Source organism: Abrus precatorius, unplaced genomic scaffold (genome assembly GCF_003935025.1).
Source record: "Abrus precatorius isolate BTA unplaced genomic scaffold, Abrus_2018 Scaffold7, whole genome shotgun sequence".
NCBI lineage: Eukaryota > Viridiplantae > Streptophyta > Magnoliopsida > Fabales > Fabaceae > Abrus > Abrus precatorius.
In genome coordinates, this window is record NW_020874417.1 from 20,811,958 (window position 1) to 20,837,627 (window position 25,670).

A 25,670-nucleotide genomic window follows, 5' to 3' on the forward strand; every position below is an offset into this window, starting at 1 on the left:
AAATAAAACTTTCTTGTGACTATATTTTAATGAGTTTAAAAACATAACTGACAGTTAATAAAAAAAAGTATAGCATTAGCAAAACAAATTAATAATGCCTCAATGTTGAAATTTAAATACAAAACATTAATATAGCATATTATAAAATAAAATATTTTTTTAAACAACCAAAAAAATATTTAAAAAATATTTATTCATTTAAAGATCAAAGTTAACAGGGAAAAAAAGGGGGCTTTTATTACACGATACAGAGAAAAAAGAAAGCTTGAATGGTACACAAGTTTTATTGCTTCTAAAATTGTACACAAGTTTAGTGGCATTGCTGGACTTTGAAGTCTGAACTTTGGACCTTTCTTAACGCTGACGTGGCGAGTGGAGGAAACGGGAAATTAAAAAAAAGAGAAATGAAAAAGGCAAATATAATAAAAAAGCAGGGATATATAAATGAATCGAGGAAATAACAGTAGAATTTGCTTTTGCTCCTTCTCCTCACCTTAGCGGCATCGTTGTTCCTTCTCATCTCACTGCTTCACTTTCTCATCCTTCGCAAAACCCTAATCGAGATCGAATCGAACCTTAGAGAACACACCTCATGGACGCCGATTCTTCATGGAGTGCTCGTCTCTCTTCTGCCTCTAGGCGCTACCAATCCGCTCTTCAATCTCGATCAGGTTAAACCTTCTCCACCTCTTCCCTTTACGTTCCCTCGATTAAATTCATCTTTTCCCTCTTTTCTCCTTTTCCTTCTCCTATTCAGACCCTCCCAACAGAAATTTGTTATCGCTTATGAGGTGGTGGGGGTTCGTTTGGATTTTACATATTTTAATGATGTATTTACGAAGAATTGAAACATAAAAAATAAAAATGAAACCTACGTTACGTACATGATTGATTCTCCTCCTCCATGTCAATTGGTAGTCCCCTGAAAGTTGTTCTGCTGATGATTATTTTTTTTTCAAGGTTATTTTGTGTTTCGATTATTGCTACTTGGTAGAGAATTGCGAATTTTATGAAATCCGAAGCGTAATTATGATGATAATAATAGTAATAATCTCTTAAAAGCGCTGCTGGAACTGCTATTCGGTGCTTCATTTTCTGTTACACGGGTTAATGGAAATGGCAATGATAATTGGGGTTTGTGATGTAAAGATCTTGTTCAGCTTTACCAGGGAATAAGATTTATCTTGCAATTTTATGTTGTATAGATTTGCTGACGAGAAGCTTTTGCCCCCCTTTCTCCTTGGGATTTTTATGGTTCTGGTGTTTGTTTATTTTCAAGTATTTAATGTTGATTGTGTGAATGTAGATATGTTCATGGGTTTTGATGAAAATGATGGGGACGACGATATAAGGGAGGAGTTTCTATGTCCGTTTTGTTCTGAGTATTTTGATATTGTTGGATTATGCTGCCACATTGATGAAGAGCATCCAATGGAGGCAAGAAATGGGGTATGACTACTTTCATTTTCTTATACCATTCTTCCAAGCAACTTATAAGATTTCCAGTATTTTCTGTATGATAGATGCTCAAATAGTGCATAACCTTAAATTTTTTTTTTGTTCCTACATATCTTTCCTCCTCTATTTCATATGGGCGGAGTCCAATTGTATACTGAGAATGATATTATGATGTTTAAATTGGAAAAAAATGATACATTTCTTTTTCTGTAAATAGGGATATCGATTGTTTTTCTAATTACAGCATTTCTGTTTGCAGGTATGTCCAGTTTGTGCATTGAGGGTGGGGGTTGATATGGTAGCACACATAACCCTACAACATGGGAGTATATTTAAGATATCCTTTTTTTCTAATAGTAAAATTTGCTTGTGCCAATTTTTAAATTGTTATTAGCATGAAACTTTTCACCTAATTTTGGATTTATTGGGTATTTAATAAGGCAGCCATTATGGGACATGTTGCCAAAAGGTGTTAATTATTTCAAGGCTAATAAAAATAAAATAAAAAAACAACAAAAATAATTATATTTAAACCCAACCCTTGATTGAATTCCTTAACTAGTGAATACATGCAGCGGAAAAGGAAATCACGCAAAGGGGGCTCTTACTCAACACTGTCTTTACTGAGGAGGGAGCTCCGAGAAGGAAATTTCCCATCCCTATTTGGCGGATCTTCATGTATAGTGTCCTCATCTAATGCAGCACCTGATCCGCTGACATCATTTATATTGCCCTTAGCTAATGAACATACCAATTCCCAGCCTCACTTACAGACAGAGACAAGATCATCTAAGAAATGCTCAGATGACACTGCATCAACAAGGTATTTCTGTTTCAGTTTTTAATTCCCTTAAAAATTTGCCACTTCCACTTAATGAAATTCTTCTCTATATTGTGCAAGACTGCAAGTATTTCTGTATGGGTTGGTGCAATACTGTTCCCATTTATGTTTTTCATGCAATAATACCATAGATAGTTTATAGTTATATTAACTGTTTAGAAATTATTTGGTATGGCTCTAGTATTGTAAAATTTTCAGATAAGATTGTATTACTTTAGATGATATTCTTCCTCCTATTCCTCTCTCACCGTTAGTACCAACCATGTGATGCTGGCATGGTCGATTGGTGAATTTATTTCCAGCTTTAAAGGCTATTCAACTGAACATTCTATATGCTTTCCCTAAATCTGGTTTTTTTTTTTTTTCAGATTATTTTCTCATTATTGTTTCTGTATCCTTTCGCCTCTCCAACCAAGCTACTAGTGCTATGTTGCAAACAATGTTTTGTTTCTTGCTAAGGGCATAATATGATGCAAATTATATATCGGGTTTGATTATCTTACTAGTATCTCCTAGTTTCTAACATGTCAAATATTTTCTGTTCAGAAATGTGGAGACGTCAACCTTGTCAGTTAAGGATAAGGAGGAGAAGGCAAAGAGATGCGAGTTTGTTCAAGGTCTGTTGCTGTCCACCATTCTTGATCACAATTTATGAAGGAAAATCATCGAGATGGATGCTTCAGTAGCGGGCTAATTCACAGATGCGATACCTGCAACGTATGGTTTGCCTAGTGAAATTGTCTATGTATTTGATCAGAGTGGAATAAGGAGTAGAAAATGAATGTAATTTATGTTGTATCTGAACTGATGGTTTTAGTTCAAGAGTTTTATCATATCCTTTAATCCCAAATCATAAAAGCTTAAATGAAATAGATCCTTTCCTACTACTGATATTGGTATCATGCTTGGAACTCTTTTTTATTTTTTTTTGGGTGATTCTGGGAAGTTAAAGGAAACCACAGGGTCCCTCATCTTCCCTTTTACGGCGGGCAAATGAGCCAAAACATGTGCTTTCTTAAAAATAACAACAAAAATAAACAATAAGAATCAAATATTATAAAATATCATTCTGAAAATTATAACTGGCACAGCTTGTACGTTTCGGAGTATGAATTTGAGAGGAAATTATGATAATGCCATAAGTTGAAAATTATTACCAACAAAGAGCTAACCGTTAGAATATAAATCCAATCTCCAACCAGATGTACCATTACATTCTTTTTGCGATAAAACTAATTTGAAATTATCAGGCGCATGGTAAATTATTTTTCAGAGTTTTTTTCTCCGATCTTATCGTCCATTCTACGAGGCGGTTTCCTCGTATGCCTTCCATTTCGATAGTCAAGATTCTCATTTAAATGCTTCCTTATTTAAATAAATAGAAAATTTATGAAAAATAGATCAATTATAAATACATTTTAACAAGATTTAAAATTAAAAATATAGGTACGTTTATTATTTTATAGCCTGTTAACTTTAATTTACATTTCAATTTATTCCAACTTTTCTTTAGGTTATTTTGATCATCCGACATTTTATTTTATGCTTGTCCTATCAACTTTTATAATAAAGATGTTAGATGTCACTCTTAGTTCCAATGAGGTAACTAAATTCTAATAAAACCAAACATGCGTAAATGATTTTCATATTAAATCTTTCACATTCTTGACCAGCTTTCTGCATGACCGCCCAATTAAATGAATTAAACTTTGGAAGTAGTCTTTCAGTTCAGAGATGGTGAATCATATTATATATGAACAAGTAAATGAAATATTCTTGTCTTTCTGAACTCCTAACGGAAAAAAGGTGGGCCATTGAACACATTGCAATAATTTCATGCCTAAAGACCTAATCGTAACCACTGTGACGAAATTCTTGTGTCCAAAATCCTCTTCACCACATCTCCTACAAAAGAATCAAAGCAAGATGAACAGCAACCTTTAATCAGACTAGTTTGCCCACCAGCCATTAGTTCAATGTGTGGACAAACAGACGGGGTTGGCACAGTGCAAACTTCGCTCTTCTTGTGCTCCAGACCACAAGCTGCTAGAATTGTGTGCATAGAACTCCTTGTAACATCCTTGAATGTATTGTGGCCTGAATCAATGAAATAAAAGGCATTTTGATGAATTCAGTGAGATGAGCAAGAAAAACACTTTGATGAAACGATGATGCAAATTTCCCTGTTATTAGAAATCATGATGGAAAATTATTCCAATGCTTGATTAAAAAGGGATTAACGCACAGGTACCTCTATGAAGGTTCTCTTCACATCATAGGAAAGCCTGTCCTGATTTTTTGTAATGATCCCGGCCTTGTGGTTTGATAGATAGTCATGTACCATGTCTCTAATGGTGGGGGAAGACCCCACTTTATGTGTTTGAGTCCCGATTGTGGCTAAAAGCCCTCCCTCCCCATATGATAAACGGGAAAAAATGGTAGAAAAAAAAATTATATGTAACTGATAGAAGAAATGCAATACTTACCTAAATCAATATTTTGAGACATGCTCTTCAGGTGGCTTTTAACCATTGACTGCAACTGCTCCTTAGCAATGTGAAAGTTCGTCTCTTCTCTGACAACAGGGGATAAACTACCATCAGTGACAATGTTTGATCTACTGAACTGATGGACTTGTTCACAATCAGGTACAGGGGGGGTCCCTGTAAGTTCAGGCCATAATGTTCCATTCTGCATTAATGGAGAGTTATTGTTGCATAATCTTTCATCAAAAAATGTGTGGTATGATGTTCCCACATCCTGTGTCCTGGTATGCTGAGTGGCTGTTTCCCTACTTTGATCAATTTGAGAGCTATGGAAGTTACTAGTTGAAGTGGTAGCTGAAATACTATTACTTCTTCCAGCTGTAGAAGTCATCCTATCCATTGAAAGTAGCTGTTGAATTTGTCGGTGTATCCAGCGTCTCCCTGATAAAGTTGGTGCCCCTCCAGACACAGGAGAAACTCCTTCAACACTTCTGCCAGGAAATCTAGAAGATGAAAGAGGCCCTAATCCTTGATTAAAAACTGTGCGGGGTGAAGAAATCAAGTTTAGGTCTATACTTTCTCGTACATGTAGAACAGGAGGTGATCTAACAGGAAGGCTCTGGATTGTCACCCTTGAATCAGCCACACCTTCTTGAATTTGGGAGCTTGAAGATCCCAAAGCAACTGGCCTACAACCTTCACAATACCAATTACCTTCAGGAACTTCCCGTCCCAAACCAACACAATATGTGTGTGCAGGGGAATCACAGATATCACAGAGAAGCATGAGGCCATCATCTCCACCTTGATGACACTCTGAACAAATAACATACTCGTATGGATCAATATAGCTCCTGAGTTCTTCTTCAGTGGGCTGATAAACCTGCATATGAAATCAAAACGTATTCACTAGGAGCAATAAATAGAAGAAAGTGCAAAAGCTACGAGGAAGAATTCAAATACCTGGTCACGTTCGGGGACTTGTATCATAACTTCTCTTAAATCAATCCCTGTTGTTGATCGTGCAGGCTTGCTGATTGTTTTGAATCTCTGCTTACACAAAGGGCAGCGAGATTCCACCTTTGCCCACTCCATAATGCAAGCAAAACAAAAGTAGTGAGTGCAACAGTTTAGAACTCCCCTTACTCTTCTTTTATCTTCCTCCGACAGACAAATTCCACACACCTGCTTTCCCACCTCACCTTTTAAATCCTCCACCTTTTCCTTACCCTTTTTTCCCTGAGGTTCTTCTATTTTTTCCTTACCCTTCCGACCAGGAGGCTTCCGTTGCTGATGTAGATCTTCATGGACACCAACCTCTTCATTGTTTATTAGATGGGATGAACTCCTCAAGTTATTTCTCACAACTCCGCACAATTCCTTGGCTTCTCTCACCTGTTCTCTCTCTTCTTCAGATATAGTATACTCAAAATCAGATGATCCAGTAGATGCATAATCTGAATCTGAAAGAAGCACCCTTCTCCTCTTCCGGCCTCGTTTTTTCCAACTAGTTGTCCTAATGGCTGGGCCATTATCTATAAAATCACCTCCGTCGTCACATCTTTCTTTCTTCTTTAACTTCCCATTCTTTCTTAATTTGTTTCTCAAGGGCTTCTTTGATGCTCTAGAACTCCGCCTTTTTCGACCTCTGGTAGAAACTGAAGAGGTCCTTTTCTGCAAAACCTTCTTGTCCACTCTCATGCCATTATTTTTCCTTTTCTCCCCTCTAATTTCTTCTTCCTCATCAGAAAAATCTTCTTCCTCTGGCGTAAATTCATCATCCTCATCATCATAGTCAAAATCCTCATCCTCTTCATCTCCATCTCCATCCTCTTCTTGTTCCTCCTCTTCCTCATCTCCATCCCTCTCCACCTTCTCTTCTTCCTCCTTCTCCACCGCCTCTTTCTCCTTCCTCTCCTTCCACTCCACCTCCTCTTTCTCCTTCCCCTCCTCCTCCTCTTTCTGCTCCCACTCCTCCTCCTTCTCCTCCCACACTTCCTCCTCCTCTTTCTCCTCCCACTCCTCTTCCTCCTCTTCTTCTAGTTGTTCTGCACGTGTTATCCTTCCCCTCTCTATTGAGGCTTTACCTGCACTTTTTTGCTTACCATAAACACCATTTTTGGCCTTTGACCTATTGAAGTTCCCCACTTCTTGAATTTCCTCATCCTCCTCCTCCTCCTCCTCTGCATGTGTAATCTTTCCTCTCTTTCGTGATTTTTTACTTGCATTTTTCCGCCGACCAGAACTGGATTTTTTTGCCTTTGATCTATTGACATTCCTCAATCCTTTAAATTCTTCTTCTTCCTCCTCCTCCTCCTCCATAAAACTATCAATACTCTCCTCTGAAGTACATCCATCTAACGAGGAGCAATAATAGTCAGATGCTTCTCTACCCTCATCCGAAACTACATAGTCCTCATCCGAATCATCAGAACCACCCTCCTTTGACTGAACGCTTTTTCTGAAATTGCGTTTGCCACTAACCTTTCCTCCCCTTACCATCTGCTCACACAAAAATATATTAGAAACCCATTCAAGTCAAGGACTACTAAATGAAAGCCTGTGCAGACAACAAAATCATATCATATCATACCATATATAACAACAACAACCAAGCCCTATCTCACTAGGTAATATTATATCATATCATATACATTAATATAAATTACACACACGATTCTTCAACCCCAGTTTTCCCTTTATTAACTGAACTTAAATGGCGCATTAAAATTATTGCTACCTAGTAAGGAAGTAGCAGCATTCACAAATTACCCCTAACACAGATCTGACTAACCAATTTGCCAAAAACATAACGACGAAATTAACTACAGAGATCCCATAATTTGTTTGCTCACAAACTAAGCGTGCCTAGGCCAACTAAGCAGAACAGTATCGATGAATCATAGCATAACATGAAATTAGGCATCGTTTACCATGAATTTTTCAGCTGGCAGAGAAAGAACCTTCAACACAGAAAAGTAAAAAGGAGAGATAAAGGGCAAAGAAGATCATATGAATCAAAGGCAGAGCAATAATAAGGATAAATAGGCTGTTATGAATTAGATATTATTTATTGAAATTGAAACGTGAGTTGAAGTGGGAATCTTCTAAAGAGAAAAACTAGGGACAAATCAACAAAACGACGGAGAGGATAAGGATTGAGTTACCTGCGAGAGGAGGAACAAAGCAACCAACGATTATTTTGCTTTCCGAATTCCAGATTATGTTTCTTTCCGCAACGCAGGTTTTTGCTTTGTTTTGTTTCTTTGCTTTTCTCTTTTTTTCTTATTTTACTGTATAAATATTTTATTTTATTTTTGCATTGATATACAGCTTCTTCTTTTTTTTTTTCATTTCTAAGAACGTTCAAATGGCGTCCGCATCTCTGCGACCTGGGGGAGGTTACGCTTCAAATTACGAAAATACCATCCTAACACTTATTTGGGTAGATTATAGTAGCATTATACCATCCTAACTCTACAAAAGTTGAAACTGTAACTTCATTTTACGTCATCACTATATTTATTGAAAAATGTTAATTAATTTAAAAAATTAAAAAGTATTAAAATTATCATAAATCTAATTTTATTTTTAAAATTTTGTAATCAATATTCTAAAAACACTAGACTCGTACTTCTTTTCCCCCTTTACAAATACACGATTTACTCAAAATTTAATATTAATAGAATGAAATTATATAGCGAGTAAAGCAAAATAAGTGTTAATAAAAAATGTATATAAAAGAATAAATCAAGATTTAAATTTACATTTTCATTGAAACTACTTAGATTTAATGTTCAACCTCTGTGAACAATAGTTGGAAAAATAAATAAACTGATGATAGAAACAGTATGTAACCGTCAAGTGTTTCGCTTCGATTCATTAGTGTTAATATTCGTTAGTCGAGTTTGAGTCCAAAGAGTGTGAAGTTTTTCTAATTAATAAAATAGGAAAATATTAAAAAAATTGCATGTAAACCATTTGGCATTAAAGTATCTTTTGGAAGTTGACGATAATGCCCCGCTGTGGAGAGCAGTTGAACTGCACTGGACTTTGGAAAATAGATTGAATTGAAAACGAAAACTCCTATGCACAACTCATGACCGTACACGTAAGCGTGGTTGGTGGAGAACGGCACCGTTTCAGTTGAAGGAAGGAGAAACGCAGTGGGTTTGAAGATGACGGACACGTGTAGGGCAGAGAAATGGAGAGAGAAAGGGTGCGAAAGAACGAAAGGGCCGTTTCGTTAACAACAATGGTAACATTATTACACCGCCCACCGCTCTATGAATCGGCTTCCGCAAGCTAACCTAGCGTTTTGGCGCTACTCTTTTTTCTATTTTTATAACCATCCAATAAGTTAAGCCATGAAAATTAATTTCACTGCCATTATGTGGATTCTCTGCTTTTCCTTTAAAATTATGCTGTTTCTGAACTTGGTTCATCAAAATCATGACCCGCACCTATTCTTATAGCTTAGAGAGATAGTACCTCGAACGTGGCCTTTACTATTTATGATAGCTAAAATCACATAGCCCTATTTTCCTCCCTTGTCATAAAATTATGGTTATAAGAATTTAAATTTGGTTGAGTATTAGCTTAAAAAAAGTATTACACTTACATTCAATGATACGTTCTTTTTCTTCTCCTTTTATCTCTCTCTCTCCACTATTCCAAACGAAAAGGATTATCAAAATCTCTCTTTACAATTTCCTTCTCCCCAAAGTTATGTGACCATGCGTTACCCTAGAAGTACGAATTTCAAACAACAACACGGATTATTATTCTGCATGCATTCAATGTTCGTGATCCGGTGATATTATTATACAGAAGCGAGGAAGTTTAATTGATATAAATGTCGGTTAGTCATTTTTTGTCTTCTAAATTTTCCATCTCTTTGATATCATTTTGCTTTTCATTTTGTTCAAAATTATTTATTTTACATGTAATTTTTAAAAACTAAAAAACTCAATGAAAATATTTTATTTAAACCGCCAAAAAAATTAAATTGAATTACTCTTTAAACTGCATTGTACTTAATATTTATGATTATATGATGTAGTTTTATGTTTAAAACAATTATAAATTAAACTATAAATACCTCTAATGATCAAACTTCTGTTACTAATTATTAAAAATATAAATTAGTTGAATGGAGTCAAGTATTTAAAATTAATTTTTTATGAAAAATTAAAATGTTATAATCATTTGTTTAAAATATAACTTAAAAAATAAAATTATATATATATATATATATATATTATTTACAAAATACTATCATGAAAGTTATAAGTTTTAAATTTGACTTATTAAAATACTTAAATAAGTATTTGATAAATTAAACTTCAATAATTTATTAATTAAAAAATATTAAAATATTATAACCAATCAAACACAAACACATATTTAAGAATTTATATATAACAAATTCAAATAAATTTTTATAAACCATTTTAAATGCTCTCTTCTACCACAAAAACACATGGATCAACTAGCTCTAAAAGTGACACTTATTGTTCATAATAGTTGAACCCGACTCAAATAGCATTACTAAGGTCCAATGATACTCATGGTCTATACAAAAAGGTGCTCTCTTTGATTTTGACCACTAAAATTAAAATCTTAACCTCATCTTCCCTTACCTCTGATGAATGTACAAATTTTTTAAGCGTGATGAAATTCATATGTGAAATTAATCTAGGAAGCTATCCTATATATAATCCAAGTGGGTTTTCTCACTTTCAAATTTTATCTCCAAAATACGAGGTGAATCCAACGTTGATAACTTGCACACTGCACAATGCCTCCGTCTCCCTCGCCAATCCATTTTATAAATAATAAAGGCTTTAGCTTTAGAATGGAACTATAATCTGTTTCTCCTTTCTTTTCAACTAAAATGCAGATTAAGTGGTCTCTTTGTTGTTCTTAGTGTTTGTTAGGTGAATGTTGAGTTGTCTAATTAAATTATTAGTGAGTTCAATGATGCTTATGGAATTGACATGCACGAGGGAATTTGGAAGGTGTTCAAAATTTATTTTCGTTGCATGCTTTTTGCCTTCATGAAATAAACCTTTAGAAAGGATGCTGGTACTTTCGGATCAATAAAATTGTAATAACAAAACGATTTTAAGAATAGAAAATGCGATAGTCAAATGGTGTTGCTGCGATATTCTGAAATTTTTTTTATGGATACTCTACCTAAAAAATTTATACCAATAAAAAGAAAACACATGATAAATTATAAAAAATATATATTATTATAAATAATTTATTTAAAATTATATTATTTATATTATTTACTATTTAGTTCTTATATGTATTTAAAATTTAAGATTTTTAATATAACTCCAACTTGCATAACCCTTGTCCATTAATAAACTTAATTTTGGTTTTAACATTGTTCTATTAATAAATAATAAAGATAAATTTGTAAAAGACTTTTTATGCAAATATAAAATAAAAGTGTAAGTTTTTTTCATTTACAAATTAAAAATTATATAAAATATATAAACCAAATGCATAATTGATTTTTTAAAGTCAAAATTATCAATTATTTGATTAACATTTCACAAATGGTGCAAGTTGCTAGTATAGGCCATTGTATTTGACATCATTGCATGGCCCTTCATTTGGTTCGTTGCGTGTTTTACATAAAGTGTATTATAATCTCTTTTGTTCAAATTAGGGTGAATCTTGGAAATGGGCTTGATGCTCCAGTGGGATAAAATAGCACCTTGATTTTTGGTTGAGCTAGTTGCCAACAAACTTCGTTGTTTAGATGTGAACAAATATTAAAAAGGTTGTGTTAGGTCATTTTTAAATTTTTATGTGGGTAACATGTTCTGTCAACAAAATTATGTTTTAACTATCTGCACTAATAAGAAATAAAATCTTTCAATAATTTCCTATAAATGATAGTTGCACAATCTAATAAGGTATTAACATATTTGGGCCTATATACATGTCAAAGGCATGTAAAAAAGAGACTTGACACATAATTGAACATGTATCATGCATTGCATCTTGCATAGATTGTGTGCATTGATCTTGTATTGTATATAAAAATGTGTATTCAAATGTGTAGTATTTGTTAGAATTATTTAATAAATTTTGTGAACTGCAATCAAATGTTATTTTATTTTTAATAAAAACAGACTAATTCATTATTTAGATGAAGTATATAAATAAGTCTAATAATTACTTTAAGTAATCCTTTTCTTTAAACTTAAATATCTATATTAGTTAACGTGAATTAAAGTGTAAGCTTTAACAAAAAAAAGTCTATAATAGGAGGGAACTAGAGTTAATATGTTATATATTTGGTTAAATTCCTTCTGTAGTCATCAATCATTATGTGATAAAATGAATTGTTCTACAACTTGCCCCTTTAAGTGTTGTGATATGAGAAAGTGAATTACATAGAAAGTTTGAGCATACTGTTTCTCACAAAATTTAGAGTTCGTACACAATGACTTTTATGATAAAGACTATGTCTTCAATAAGCCTAAAACTCTATTATTATTATTAGTATTTCTAATTATCTTTGTTGTTCTAAGTTTATGTAATGTCATGTGAATAAATTATTCTTACATTTGGTATCAGAGCCTAAATTATATGATTTTGAACTCATTTATTTTATTAATTCTTTACTACAAATTAAAATTTATGTTTGAATATGGTTATGTGATTTAGAATAACAAATTCAATTGGGAATTGATTTATTAATGTGGCTATTAAAGACACGTTGCTCTAAGAGATCAATTTACTTAGAAGAAATAAATTTAAAACCCAGCATATGCTCATCTGAATAGCATAATTTGAAATTTATGAATGAAGTTATTAAAGATACATTGGTCTAAAAAATTTGATTGACTAAAGAGGATAGATTTTTGAACCCATTATATGTTTACTAAGTAACTTATCGTATGAGGTTCTAACTTTGGTGATCTTGATTTGCACATTTTGTCCAAAGAAGAATGTGTAATTGTGTTGATCTCATTGTAATAACTTATATTGGTTGAAGCTATGTATTGTTTTTATTATATTATAACACATTATTAGCTTTTATCATTATTATTATAAGTTTTAGTTTTCATTGTTATAACGTAATATTTAGTTATAATTTAATATTTAAATATTTTAATATATAGTTATTACTATTTGAATGCAAAACATACTGAGAATGTGATTGATAATTGAAGAATGACCAATAAAGATATTTTTTGATGCTTTTGTCTATTGATTGAGTCTTGATTTTAGACATAAGAGAATTGATTCATCTATAAAAATTTTCATGATTGCTACAAGTTGTTACCACTAAAGTAGGACCATTTGTATTGGTTTGTGAAAATATTTGTAATTTGAGAAATATTTTTATTCGTGCATGCAATTACCTGTCCAAAGGGGGGTGCTTGTATGTTTTGGTTGAAAGTTGAAAATGGATAAAGTTATTAGAGAATGAACTAGGTTGAAAAATTTGTTGCCTAAAGGAAATAATTTTCTGAGTACAATGTGTGCTCATAGATTAACCCATTTGAAGTATTACTTGGGTAAATGATCTTGATTTGTGCATTCTGCCTAAAGAGAAATATACTATTTTTATTGGCCTCACTTTGATAGTTTTTTACCTTCTTAAGATATATCTTCTCTTGTAATATGTTATGATGTATTCTTGTTTTGTCTTGATAGTGAATTTTATATATATATATTTCGTGTAATGCCCCAAATTTTAAATTTTAGTAATATTAATTATTATTATTCTTATATATATATATATATATATATATATTCATATATGTGTTGATTTATTTAAAAATGATATTTTATGTGTATTAAGTATATGGATGTGTGTATGTATGACTGGATAGGCTGAAAATGGGCTAAGTGCCTAAGTGCGAGGCGTAACATTGGGTTGTTCTCGCTGCAGCGAGAGTATTCTCGCTGTAGTGAGAGGGCCCTGAGAGGAAGGATCAGAATTGTCGCCTTCTCGCTGTAGCGACAGAGCGACAATTTGGAGTGCATTTTTGGGTGCAGTCTCGCTGTAGTGATATTTTGCAGAAATCAGAGTGTAATTTTCTCTGATTTTTTCGCTGTAGTGAGAGGGCGTGTCACTGCAGTGAGAATATCTCGCTGTAACGAGAGTGTCGTGACCAGAAAGGGATTTAAAGGGGGTTAGGGTTTGAGGAGAGTTATTTCTCTCTCTCCCTTCGATTCTCTCATGCCCAAAGCCCTTTTTCCACCGATTAAATTGCCTCCAAAGCCGTTCGGGAGCTTGATTGAAGGTTGAATCTGTGTGGGGAACGCTTGGAGGTAAGTTTTAATGGTTGGAGTTTCAGTTTTTCATTCCTTTTCTCTGTTTTCGTGGTTTCCCTATGTTCTCATGGAGTTTCTCCATGTGTTTAGGACGAAATCCGTGAGGGGGAGCGCTTCTTGGTGGATTTAGCGTGTGGGACATCGATCCAAGGTAAAGGGGGCTCTATCCTACTTTTTTGTGCAATGAATTGTTGTTATTTTGCTTAATATTGTGTTATGACTGAGTTAGGGGTAGGAAATTGCTGAGAAATATAATGTGTGCCATGTGCCGTGATATGTGAACATTATGTGTGTTGACCCGAACTTTATGGATGTGGATTGTATGTAAATGTTGCATGATAGATGAATATTGGCTATGTGCCGTGTGATGTGAAATGAATATGGGCCTAGTGCCGTGTATTTAAATGCAACGTGGGCCGTGTGCTGTGTGTAAGCATGATTATTGCATGCATGAGTGAAATATATGTGTGAATGGACGTAATAGCGCCATTGTGATGTGCTGTGAATGGTTAGCGATATACTGGGGGTGTGAAAGATGAGGACGGTAGGAATACCTTAGGGAGGAGAGAGTGGTGGTGACACCGACTGCAGTACGGGTGCACCACAGGCCACACACTCTCTTCCTGACTAGACCTCTGACCACTATCCTTACTGAGCGACCCGTGACTGCCCACGTGGTATCCGTGAAGCGGGGGTAACCGGCGACCATTCATGGTGTAAATCTGTAATCACAGTACTATAATGAGTATGACTGGTATGCGTATGCATAGATTTGTGTTTTGTACTTATAGATGTGAATTGCTGCCTGTGATTGTATTTGTTGAATGTATTGGGAAGATTCTGGAAGTGAGACTCTATGTTAAATGTGTGTTTTGGGTAGTGTAGAGTACTCATCCTTACATTCATTTTTCAGGTAATTAAGACGATCAGCACCGGACTTAGTAAAAGGATGGATGAACTGCTATAAGACTTAGTTTTTATTTTAAAATTTATTGTAACTAAACTAGTCTTCTAGCAATCATTTGATATTAATTTGTAATCCTTCCCTTATTTTGAAGTATTTTATTGTATCCATTGAGTTAGTAGAAAATGTATTAGGTTGAGAGATTTGTCTACCTAAAGAGGACAATTTTTTCAACTCAATGTACACTCATAGATTAACTCATTAAAGGTATTAACTTGGGTAATGACCTTGGTTTGTGCTTCCTACCCAAAAGAAAATGTACTATTTTGTTTGTCTCACTTTGATAGTTTGCTTCCTTCTTGAATTATATCTTGTCTTATAATATATTATGATGCATTTGTATTTTATCTTGACAACAATTATTTTTATGAACAATTTTTTTGTGCCTATTGAAATCCTAATTAGATTAAATAATAGCAAATAAAATCAAAATCTAGAATTTTCTTTCAGAATTGCTTATCTTGATTTTGTTTTGCACGAGGATTAGTCTATAGTCAATTACTAAAGTGCACATGAACAAAAGGAACTTTTGACTCAATGGAAAAAATTTGATTGGTTAAGTCTAATTGTTATTAAAAGAACTATCTCTATACATCTTCTAAGTGATCTTTTAAAGAATATGACAACTAAGGGAGGAAAAAAATAGTAGCATTAGTAGCCTTTGAGATTGAAGTTCAAACTATTCTAGTTGATGATGAAACTTATTTGTTTATTTACCTAAGGTCAATGGTAGTAAATTGTTAGATTTAACATTACTTTGATAGTTAATATTTTTTATATATATAAATCTCCTCCTCAGAATGATTACTAGATAATTACTAATAAAGTAATTAATTACTTGTAGAGAACCAAAGATTATTTCTTATATATAAGAGAGTTGATAATTTAGAAATTTAGGGTACATAAATTTAGATCTTGGAAGGTGTCTTAATAATAAGAAATTGACTTCATGATATATTTTCATAATGGCTAGAGGTGTTATATCCTTAAAAAAGTAAAAAATAAATTATTGTTGTTTCTTCTACTATGCAAGTAGGGTTCATTGCTTGTTTTATTGCTACTACTCATATTGTTTTATTGCTTGTTTTATAGCCTTTGAGATTGAAGTTCAAACTATTCTAGTTGATGATGAAGTTTATTTGTGTATTTATCCTTGGGTTAGTGGTAGTAAATTGTTAGACTTAACATTATTTTGATAGTTGAAATTTTTTATATATATAAATCCACTCCTCGGAATGATCACTAGATAATTGCTAAGAAAGTAATTAATTATTTATAAAGAACCAAATAGTATTTCTTATATACAGGAGAATTGATACTTTAGAAATTTAGGATACATAAATTTAGATCTTGGAGGGTGTTTTAATGGTAAGAAATTGACTTAAGAATACATTTTCATGATGGCTAGAAGTGTTATATCAGGTAAAAAATAAACTATTGTTGTCTCTTCTACTATACAAGCAGAGTTCATTGCTTGTTTTATTACTACTACTCATATTATTTGATTGAAAAATCTATTGACAAGACTTCATATTATAAACTTCATTGCTTTATTCACATTATTTTAAAAATTATTAAGATAAAAATCATATTTAACAAAGATAAAAACAGCATGAAAAATAAATTAACAAAAATAATAACTATGGTGATGAATAATGTGAAAAAAGAAGTTATATATAATGTTAATGATTGTGCTAGTTAATTACTTTAGTTCAGAAGATTTTATTTTTTTTTAACGATTTATACGTTGAGAAATGTGAATAACATGTAATCTCACATATAACGTGATGTGTATACAAATTTGAATTGCACAATGCAATATCACCTGTCATGTTGCATTGCTAGTTTATTGCTATTTAGCTTCTAAAAGAAAGTATACACACAGATAAGAATCCAAATTTGATAAAGTTACTATTATATATAAAAAAGAGATATACAGTTGATAATTTGATCTCAAATCGACGATAAAAAATATTTTGTGGAATAATTTAACGAGCATAATATCGCATATATTTTTTTAAAATACGTAAAAGTCAAAATAACAATTTATAATCTATAAATAATCACAATTTTCATTATTAGTCAAAAAGTACAGTTATGTAGATATCACACACTTAAATATAGCTGTAATATAGATTCAGTTCAAATTACGAAATAAATAACTAGAATTTTATAAAAATGCTTACCATTTTGTGATCATATTTACGTAAAAATTTTAGTCATCACTTATTTCAGAAATGAGAAGTATCTATGATAAACTGTTGTTTTTCCAACCCTTTAAAATTAAATGTAAAATATCAAGCGAGGGGGCGAGAGGCTCGGAACCAGCTTCGGTGTAGTTATTTTACGTTAATATTAGAAATAGAAAATTAGAGGGAGAAAGAGAGCCCAGAGAAGAGAACCGAGAGAGAAAATGGGAGAAAATTTTCCAAAGCCATTTTCTTTCTCTTCACTTTCTACAATTCCTTGCCATTCTCTGTGATTCTGCAGCTTCATGCACCAGCTCTTCTCAGAAACCCAGTATCTGTGTCTTCATTTTTTTTTTCTCCTTTTCTCTTAGAATATAGCTAAGAATTATGGTGGCATTTTTTCCCAAGACCGATCAAAGGCTTGGATTATTTTCTTCTAGTTAACATATTGGATTTGAATTGGATTCCGGGTCATTAAGCGACTTGGTTTTCTTAATCATTTCTTGAGTTGGTGTTAATGGCGCCGGAGCCCGCTTTGCCATTCTCTGTTGTATCTGTGGTTGAAGATGTTCTTCAAAAGCATGGAGGTCGATTAAGCGAAATTGAATTGGCGTCAAGGAAGGCGGAACAAGCTTGTAAACATCCCTATATCCTATATCTCTATTGTTTTCTCTTCTCTTAATTCAATTTTTTTGAGAAATTTTCAATCCATTGGCAATGTTGTGGTTTTTGGTTATAATCAATGACACGTGTTTGCGTTGTTGACAACTGTTTTCTTTTAAATGGTTTATATTATATTGATCACATAACATAACAAAAAAGACACGAGTTTAATTGTTAGAAGAAAGCATGAATGAAACTTAGCCAACTTGCCACCTTTGTGGTGTTGCAGCCTCAAGAAGAAATGAAGCAGCTGGGTGGCTGCAAAAGACAGTTGGTGTTGTTGGAGGGAAAGCCATGCCCAATGAGCCTTCTGAAGAAGATTTCAGAATTGCATTGCGTAGTGGCATTATCCTTTGCAATGCTCTTAACAAAATTCAACCTGGAGCAGTGCCCAAGGTATGTATGTTCCTTTGTTTCAACTTCCATGTAATATAGTAAGGCCAGTGCACCGTCCGGGGCCAGATTTGACAGGTACCAAAGTAAAAATTGGGTTTTGCTTTCACGTGAAACAAAAAATTCTAGTTTTTAATTGAAGTTTGTAGTTGAAAAAAATAAAAAAATAAAAAATCTTTCAATTTTTTATATCTCACTTACCATAAACATAGTCAACTTTTTAACCTTTTTAAACTCAAAATTTTATTTTATTTTTAAATTTTATTCTTTTTAGCATTAAAGCTCATGAAAAATTTTAACTTTTTTTAAAAATTAAATAATTCTTGAGTTTATCAAATTATATATTGCTATCTAAATGTTTTAATGGTTTATAGCTTTTTTTTTTTACAGTCCCAAAGATTATAGCATCAACTGAAAAAAATAAATTTAAATTAAAGTTGATTAAAACCTATCTAAGGTCATCAATGTCACAAAAACTGTTGAATGATCTTGTAATTTTATTGATCGAGAAAGAATTTTTAAAAAACATTAATATTAATGTTATCATTAATGATTTTATATCTCAAAATGTACATAAAACTTATTTTTTATAATTTGTTGTGATTTTATAGTTAATTATAATATAGGAGTTGTTTGAACAAAAGAATATTTTTTTTGTAATTTTATTAAAAAAATGCATTCACTTGAAAAAGTCATATTATTTTAATAGAATTATTGGCATATGTTTTTATTTTATTATATTATATTTTATAATTTTTTTGAAATAAGCCGAATTTTCTATTTTGCTTTAGGGCCCTAAAAAAGGTCAATAGGCCTGAATATAGTTATGCTTGTGACTACGTGAACATGTCCTGACAAATGACAATGATTGGACCTGTATTGTTAGGTAGTTGAAGCACCCTGCGATAATGTTGTTATTCCTGATGGAGCAGCTCTGTCTGCTTATCAATACTTTGAAAATGTGAGGAATTTTCTTGTAACTATGGAGGAAATGGGGCTTCCCACCTTTGAAGTTTCTGATTTGGAAAAGGTGGTTTTTACTTGTTTGTTTCATTCATTACTATGATGACTCACTAGATTGAAATCCATGCTAGGTTGCTATATTTTGCTTTGACCTTCAACACTTTTTTCTTCCACAATCCACGTGGTGGTGTATGTATTTGCAGGGAGGGAAATCATCGAGGATAGTGAATTGTGTTTTAGCACTCAAATCATACAGTGAATGGCAACTGGGAGGAAAAAATGGGTCGTGGAAATATGGTGGGAATCCAAAGCCTCCTACTACCTCTGGGAAACCAATTATTTGGAAAAGCTCAGAACCATTCATGAGGTCTGTGTCAAGGGGTATGTCGTTAGGTGAAAGAGATGGTTGGTTAAGTGATCAATCTTCAAATAGTGATAATGCGGGGCATGATCGCAGTAAAGGGGTTAGAGAGTATAAATTGCTTATCATCTTTTGCTTTTGTTCACATGCGGTGAGTGACTTTAGCATCTGTCTTAGCTTTTTGGATTTGTATCTGCAGGGTTCTACTTCATCTTTGAATTCACTAGTTCGTGAAATTTTGTCTGATAAGAAGCAAGAAGAAATTCCATTCGTAAGTAAGGGTTATTATTGCTTATGCTCTCCTATATTAGATAATTCACTGTTCACCTGACTCCATGTGTTTCTCAAGGTCCAAATGTTTTCCTTCACAGCATTCATTCTTTCTTTGATTTTGATATATAACATTATAACAGGTGGTGGAGTCTCTACTTAACAGAGTCATGGAGGAGTTTGAACAACGCATGCTAATCCAAAATGAAACGGTGTCTATCTCTTTGGCATTAAGCCAAGTTCAATCTCACGTTAGTAACAAAAGAAAATCTTCATATTGTTTTGATTTGGATGTTCTCATCCAAACTTGGGTCCATGGGTCTTACTGAATTTTATGACAAAATTTTTATTATGGCAGTTCAAAGCAAGTCAAAAGGATAAGGCACAACCTGAAGCAGAGAATTCAAATTCAACTTCAAAAGCTGCTTGTGACGATGAAGAGGTAAATATAGCATGTCAAGAAGATAAACCACCAACGTGTTCATAAATTGCTTAGTACCATGTTGCAAACTTCGTTACTTGATTTCGGTTTAATCATTTATGAAGATGGAAGAAGATGAAGCTGTAGAGGTTAAAGAAACGGAATGCGATGATGTGAAATACAATGTTGTCGAAGAATCAAGCAGCCAGTCTCTGAAGCAGCAGTATGAAAACGTCCAGGTAACTTGTTCTAGCAATATATATAATATAGTAAGTCCAAATTGCACCCTCTCTGAGTCTAATACATACTATATAATCAAACAACTAGAGCTAGATTAAAAGGTTTGGCTTAGGAGTTTTCCTCATGGGACCAGAATTTGAGTTAGAACATTGTTTCAGGAATGCACAAGATAAAGTAACCAATTTTATGTTTACAATTCTTAGGAACTGAAAATGATGGTTCATCAAACAAAAACAGGAATGAAGTTTCTGCAAAAGACATACCAGGAGGATTTCATCCGTCTATGTACGTACGCTGCTTTAAAAAATTCCACATTTTTTACAACAATATTTATAATCTACCCTCGATAGGTAAGCACATGCATACCCTAGCTTCTGCTTCTTCAGGATACCAGAGAGTTCTTGAAGAAAACCGCAAGTTATACAATCAATTGCAGGACCTGAAGGGTAAAAAAAACTCAAGTGATCAGAGTCTACAACAATCTTTCTGCTTATTTATTTTCGGAATTAGACTAAATGGTCAAATTTGACATGTTGATAGGAAATATTAGGGTGTACTGCAGAGTTCGACCCATAATAGGTTCGCACCCAAATCAACATGGCACTGTCAGCAACATAGAAGAAGGAAGTATCTCACTCATAATACCCTCCAAACATGGGAAAGAGGGGAGGAAGACATTTAATTTCAACAGAGTATTTGGTCCTTCTTCAACCCAAGGTTGGTTTTTCTGTTTTCCTTTCATTCAAATAATGACTATATGATTGTTTTACTCTTTTTGTTTCCCCACAGCGGAAATTTTCTCTGATACTCAACCTCTGATTCGTTCGGTTCTTGATGGCTACAATGTGTGTATATTTGCTTATGGCCAGACAGGATCAGGGAAAACGCACACCATGGTAAGATATTCATGCATCCTCAATGTTTCTCCCTTTATCTTGTAGTAACTACCCTGGTGCATTCACGTATTGATGCAGTCTGGACCAAACCATCCTTCTGAGGAAACAGCAGGGGTCAACTTTCGTGCACTCAGAGATCTTTTCCTTCTCTCAGAACGAAGGAAAGACACCATTCACTATGATATATCCGTTCAGATGCTTGAGATTTACAATGAGCAAGTCAGAGACCTACTAGCGACAGATGGTGTCAACAAAAGATATCCTTTTTTCTACGCAAACTAATTGTTTTCTGTATCCTGGGTCTATGCATGCTATTTATATTAAGAAGTGCTAAAAATATACTCTCTAACACCCTCCTAGTTATTTATTTAAAAACTACAGAAGGACAAGAAAAAATCTTTAATATAAGAGACCCACTTAATTTTATATACTGTTAATAAATTTTAGTCAATAATTAAGGGTAGTGTGTTGCTAGGATTTCTTTTTTGTATTAATGATTCTGTCGTTCCTTTATGTGATCCTTGAACACTTGCATACATTAGATATTCGCAACAGTTCCCATAATGGGATTAACGTGCCAGATGCAAACCTTGTTCCAGTTTCATCCACTTCCGATGTCTTAAATTTGATGAACTTGGGACAAAAGAATCGAGCAGTTAGTGCTACTGCCATGAATGATCGGAGTAGTCGTTCTCATAGGTGCAGATTTCATTTCTTGAGCTTAAGCACTGATTTCATTTTTAAAATGATCTAGCTAATATGAGTTTTTTTTTTTTTTTTTCTTTAAAGTTTACCTACAAAACAAGATTTTAAACGTTGTACTTTTCCCATTACTATTTTTGTTAGTGAGTAGACTATCACACATTTTGGTTCTTTTTGAACATGTATATTTTCCATCATAATATTAATTGGTACTATTTTGTATGCTATAATTGCAGTTGCTTGACAGTTCATGTTCAAGGGAAAGAGCATACATCAGAAAATATTCTTCGTGGTTGTATCCACTTAGTTGACTTGGCAGGAAGTGAGAGAGTTGACAAATCTGAGGTCACAGGAGATAGGCTGAAGGAGGCTCAACATATTAACAAGTCACTTTCTGCCTTAGGAGATGTGATTGCTTCACTTGCCCAAAAGCAATCACACGTTCCCTACAGGAACAGTAAGCTTACTCAGTTGCTTCAAGATTCTCTTGGTATGATTTCATATCCATACTTCTAATAATATTTTTCTTCATTACTAAGGTGTTGTCTCCACTGTTCGGTGTTAGCTATTGAGGAATTTATTTCTTGTATATGTATCAGGAGGCCAAGCAAAGACACTCATGTTTGTTCATATTAGTCCGGAGCATGAAGCTCTTGGAGAAACAATTAGTACACTCAAGTTCGCTGAAAGGGTTGCCACTGTTGAACTTGGTGCTGCACGAGTTAACAAAGATAGTGCAGATGTCAAAGAGTTTAAAGAACAGGTTCTTACTTTTTCCTTTCTTTGTTTTTTGGGTCATATGAAGTTAAGAACTTAAAGGGTGCTTATGATCACTATATGTTCAAATGGTCCATCTTTATTTTTAATGTTGAGTGTTTCTACTGCCAGATTGCTAGTCTGAAGGCAGCCTTGGAGAGGAAGGATGGAGAACTGGAACAGCTTCAACAGTTTGTAAATAGCATTAGTGAAACACCAAGGCTGAAGTCTCCACTGTCTTCCTATGTACCACCACCTAGTTGGAATTCTGGGGACCGTAAGCTACAAGGAGACGATTCTAACAGCACGGTGGTAACATATTATTAACCATAACTTCCATAAATCATTTCAGTGCATGTTGTTATAACTTAAATTTTAGCGTACAATAGCCCTTTTATTTGTCGGCAAACTTGTATTTTTAAGCTAACTTGTTTATTTGACATGTTTTATTAAATTCAACATATTTAGTAAAAGAGATTATTTTAGTACTCTTAATTTTTATATTCTTATTTTCTTATCTTAATTCCTTCTTTTATGTCATGTTATATTTATCAATTAGTTTAACAACTAATTGAACTATACCCTTTTAATTCAATCAGTTAATTTATCACATCTCACAACTTAGTTAATTTTTTAACTTTCAGCTAACGTTCAACGAGTAATCCAAACAAATACTTAATGTAATATTTTGCAAAATATGTTCACATGTACGTGAAAAACGGTTTTGTAGGGGCAGAAAAAGGGTACATCAAAGCTGAAAAGACGAAGCGTTGATCCCTTGGAAATTTGTAGGAATTCACAACGGTGGCCAAGTCATGGAGGGGTAAATGGAAAGGAGGATGATAAGGAATCAGTTACTGAGACTGATGATGGCCTGGGACAGTGGGAAACAGAAAGCAAACACTCGAGTTCTCCAATGCTAAGTCCCACGTTTCTGTTAGAGCCTTCAAAAATATGCGTAGATGATGAGCTTGAGTTAGCAACTAGTGAATGTTCAGAATCAGATATGAGTTGCTATTCACAGGTACATTTACCTAAAGCAACCGATCTTTCCAACGGATCACTGTCTAAAGCAAAGAAAGCCGCTCGTCCGAGACATGTAAAGAACCAAGAAACCAGGTATTCATGCACTTCACGTTGCTTCTGTTCTTTTCAAGGATATCATGTTATTATTATTCATCTTCTCTTACGGGAACAACTAAAATTTTTGTATTTTATTAACTAACTTCTAATTCCATTCCCTATAACTCTTGTGGGTGAACAAGAAATATGATCCCGTCATTGTCTTCTTCATCATCAAAGAGACAACCCACTATAGTTAATCAACGAAGAAAGCATCCAGATGCAAAGAAAAGAACTGGAAATGTCAATTGAAGAAGCTGCTCCAAGTGATAAGGTTCCTGTTTTCTTGCCCCACCGCCTTAACATTTTTATTTTTTTTGTGCATCTATAATTTAGATGTAGAGAGAGGAAGAGGTTTTTTCCTTTTTAATTAGAGGGCCAGTAAAACACTTGCCTTGGTGTTATCTAGTGGTGATGACCATGAGATGCCATTGATTCCATACCAATCTGTTTATAGTTATACAAACCCCATTTTTGTATACAAATGAACTTATAATTTTTTGTACCCTTTGTTTCACTAGAACAAGAACCCAAGGGGACAAATGGAAAGGAGAATAAGAAGAGGATAGGAAAAAAGAGAAGAAGACAAGTTGATAATTTTGTTTTGTGCTTCCTATGCTTTGAGTTGGCTGTTTCTCTGCTGAATTACACCATCTGGGCGAAAAAATGTGAATAGAAAAAATTAATTGTTAGCATCATTATTTAGGTTAGGGTTGATTTTAAATCATTAAAAATAACAGAATTTTATTAAAAAAAATAAAGCATTAATTACATAAAAATGTAATGATATCATAAATTTTTAATTTTTTAATTGAAAAGTATTACTTTTAAATGTTTAAAATGCTAATGATAATAAAATAAACAAATTCAAACAAAATAAACGGCCATGTGAGTATGCTAAAAATAAATAATTTAAAATTTTAATTTTATCTGTAATAAAATTTTGTTACAAAAATAAAATAATTTTTAAATCAGTTTAAATAAAATAAATATTGATCAATGTCTTAATTAAGAAATAAAATTTTTTCATTAAAAAGTGATATGGATGATGGAATTGAAATTATAATTTAATATTTTAATTTGTAGAATTTGTGTTTAACTTATGTTATGTATTAAGATATAAAATTAGAAGTCTAAATTTAATTTCCAGTGTTAGATGAGTTAGGAATTTAACAGGTAACAATAAATTTTTAAAATAAGTGTTAGATGTGATACTTTATATTTTTTTTAAATTAATAAGTGTGATTCGTTTAATATCTTAAAGATAAGATGATATTAACATATTTTTTAATTAAATTATTAATTTTATTATTTATTTATATAAAATTAACCATTAGAATTATTCTGTGTGCGTAGAGAGAGTACTGAATCCTCTTACTTACTCAGCGTACTGTAAATTTTATATTAGCAACAAGATACTTGATTTACGATAATATTAGAGTACAAGATTCTCAAAATAAACTCCCTTGTTCAACCCCATTCACACGTCACCCTCCTTTCACGCTTCAACTTCACTTCACATGTGCCAGAAATTTCATATAATTGTTGAACAGTGATATGACAGATATTATTAAAAAGAATATATAATTTGATTGAAAGTCAAGATGAATATATTAAAAGGATGGGCCCAAAA

The 25,670-nt window shown here is 33.1% G+C and overlaps 2 protein-coding genes and 1 pseudogene across 3 annotated transcripts; 2 read left to right on the forward strand and 1 right to left on the reverse strand.

The window, feature by feature from the left end:
* The first annotated feature begins 452 nt into the window (after positions 1 to 452).
* Positions 453 to 3,182, forward strand: LOC113872589 (protein DEHYDRATION-INDUCED 19 homolog 3-like). Its single transcript, XM_027510259.1, has 5 exons — positions 453 to 671; positions 1,307 to 1,449; positions 1,718 to 1,795; positions 2,028 to 2,281; positions 2,846 to 3,182. Exons 1-5 carry the CDS (start codon positions 593 to 595, stop codon positions 2,952 to 2,954), a joined length of 663 nt encoding a protein of 220 aa, XP_027366060.1. The 5' UTR covers positions 453 to 592; the 3' UTR covers positions 2,955 to 3,182.
* A 751-nt stretch (positions 3,183 to 3,933) lies between these two features.
* LOC113872001 (bromodomain adjacent to zinc finger domain protein 1A) lies at positions 3,934 to 8,809 on the reverse strand. Of its 2 annotated transcripts, XM_027509146.1 has the most exons (5): positions 7,953 to 8,809; positions 6,934 to 7,287; positions 5,749 to 6,855; positions 4,786 to 5,668; positions 3,934 to 4,396 (listed from the first exon to the last, which is right to left on the reverse strand). In XM_027509146.1, exons 2-5 carry the CDS (start codon positions 7,285 to 7,287, stop codon positions 4,140 to 4,142), a joined length of 2,601 nt encoding a protein of 866 aa, XP_027364947.1. In that variant the 5' UTR covers positions 7,953 to 8,809; the 3' UTR covers positions 3,934 to 4,139. The 2 variants fall into 2 exon arrangements, 1 of the variants encoding a protein (XP_027364947.1); XR_003505819.1 differs by having other exon boundaries at positions 4,024 to 4,396; positions 4,551 to 5,668; positions 5,749 to 7,287.
* A 7,217-nt stretch (positions 8,810 to 16,026) lies between these two features.
* Positions 16,027 to 24,312, forward strand: LOC113871605 (annotated as a pseudogene).
* The last annotated feature ends 1,358 nt before the right edge of the window (positions 24,313 to 25,670 follow it).

Coding starts and splice junctions, on each gene's coding strand:
- LOC113872589 (XM_027510259.1), top strand. CDS start 593: ATGGACGCCGATTCTTCATGGAGTGCTCGTCTCTCTTCTGCCTCTAGG. Junction 672..1,306: donor CGCTCTTCAATCTCGATCAG/GTTAAACCTTCT, acceptor GTGTGAATGTAG/ATATGTTCATGGGTTTTGAT. Junction 2,282..2,845: donor GATGACACTGCATCAACAAG/GTATTTCTGTTT, acceptor TTTTCTGTTCAG/AAATGTGGAGACGTCAACCT.
- LOC113872001 (XM_027509146.1), bottom strand. CDS start 7,287: ATGGTAAGGGGAGGAAAGGTTAGTGGCAAACGCAATTTCAGAAAAAGC. Junction 6,856..6,933: donor AGGATGAGGAAATTCAAGAA/GTGGGGAACTTC, acceptor GCCTCAATAGAG/AGGGGAAGGATAACACGTGC. Junction 5,669..5,748: donor AAGTCCCCGAACGTGACCAG/GTATTTGAATTC, acceptor TTTCATATGCAG/GTTTATCAGCCCACTGAAGA.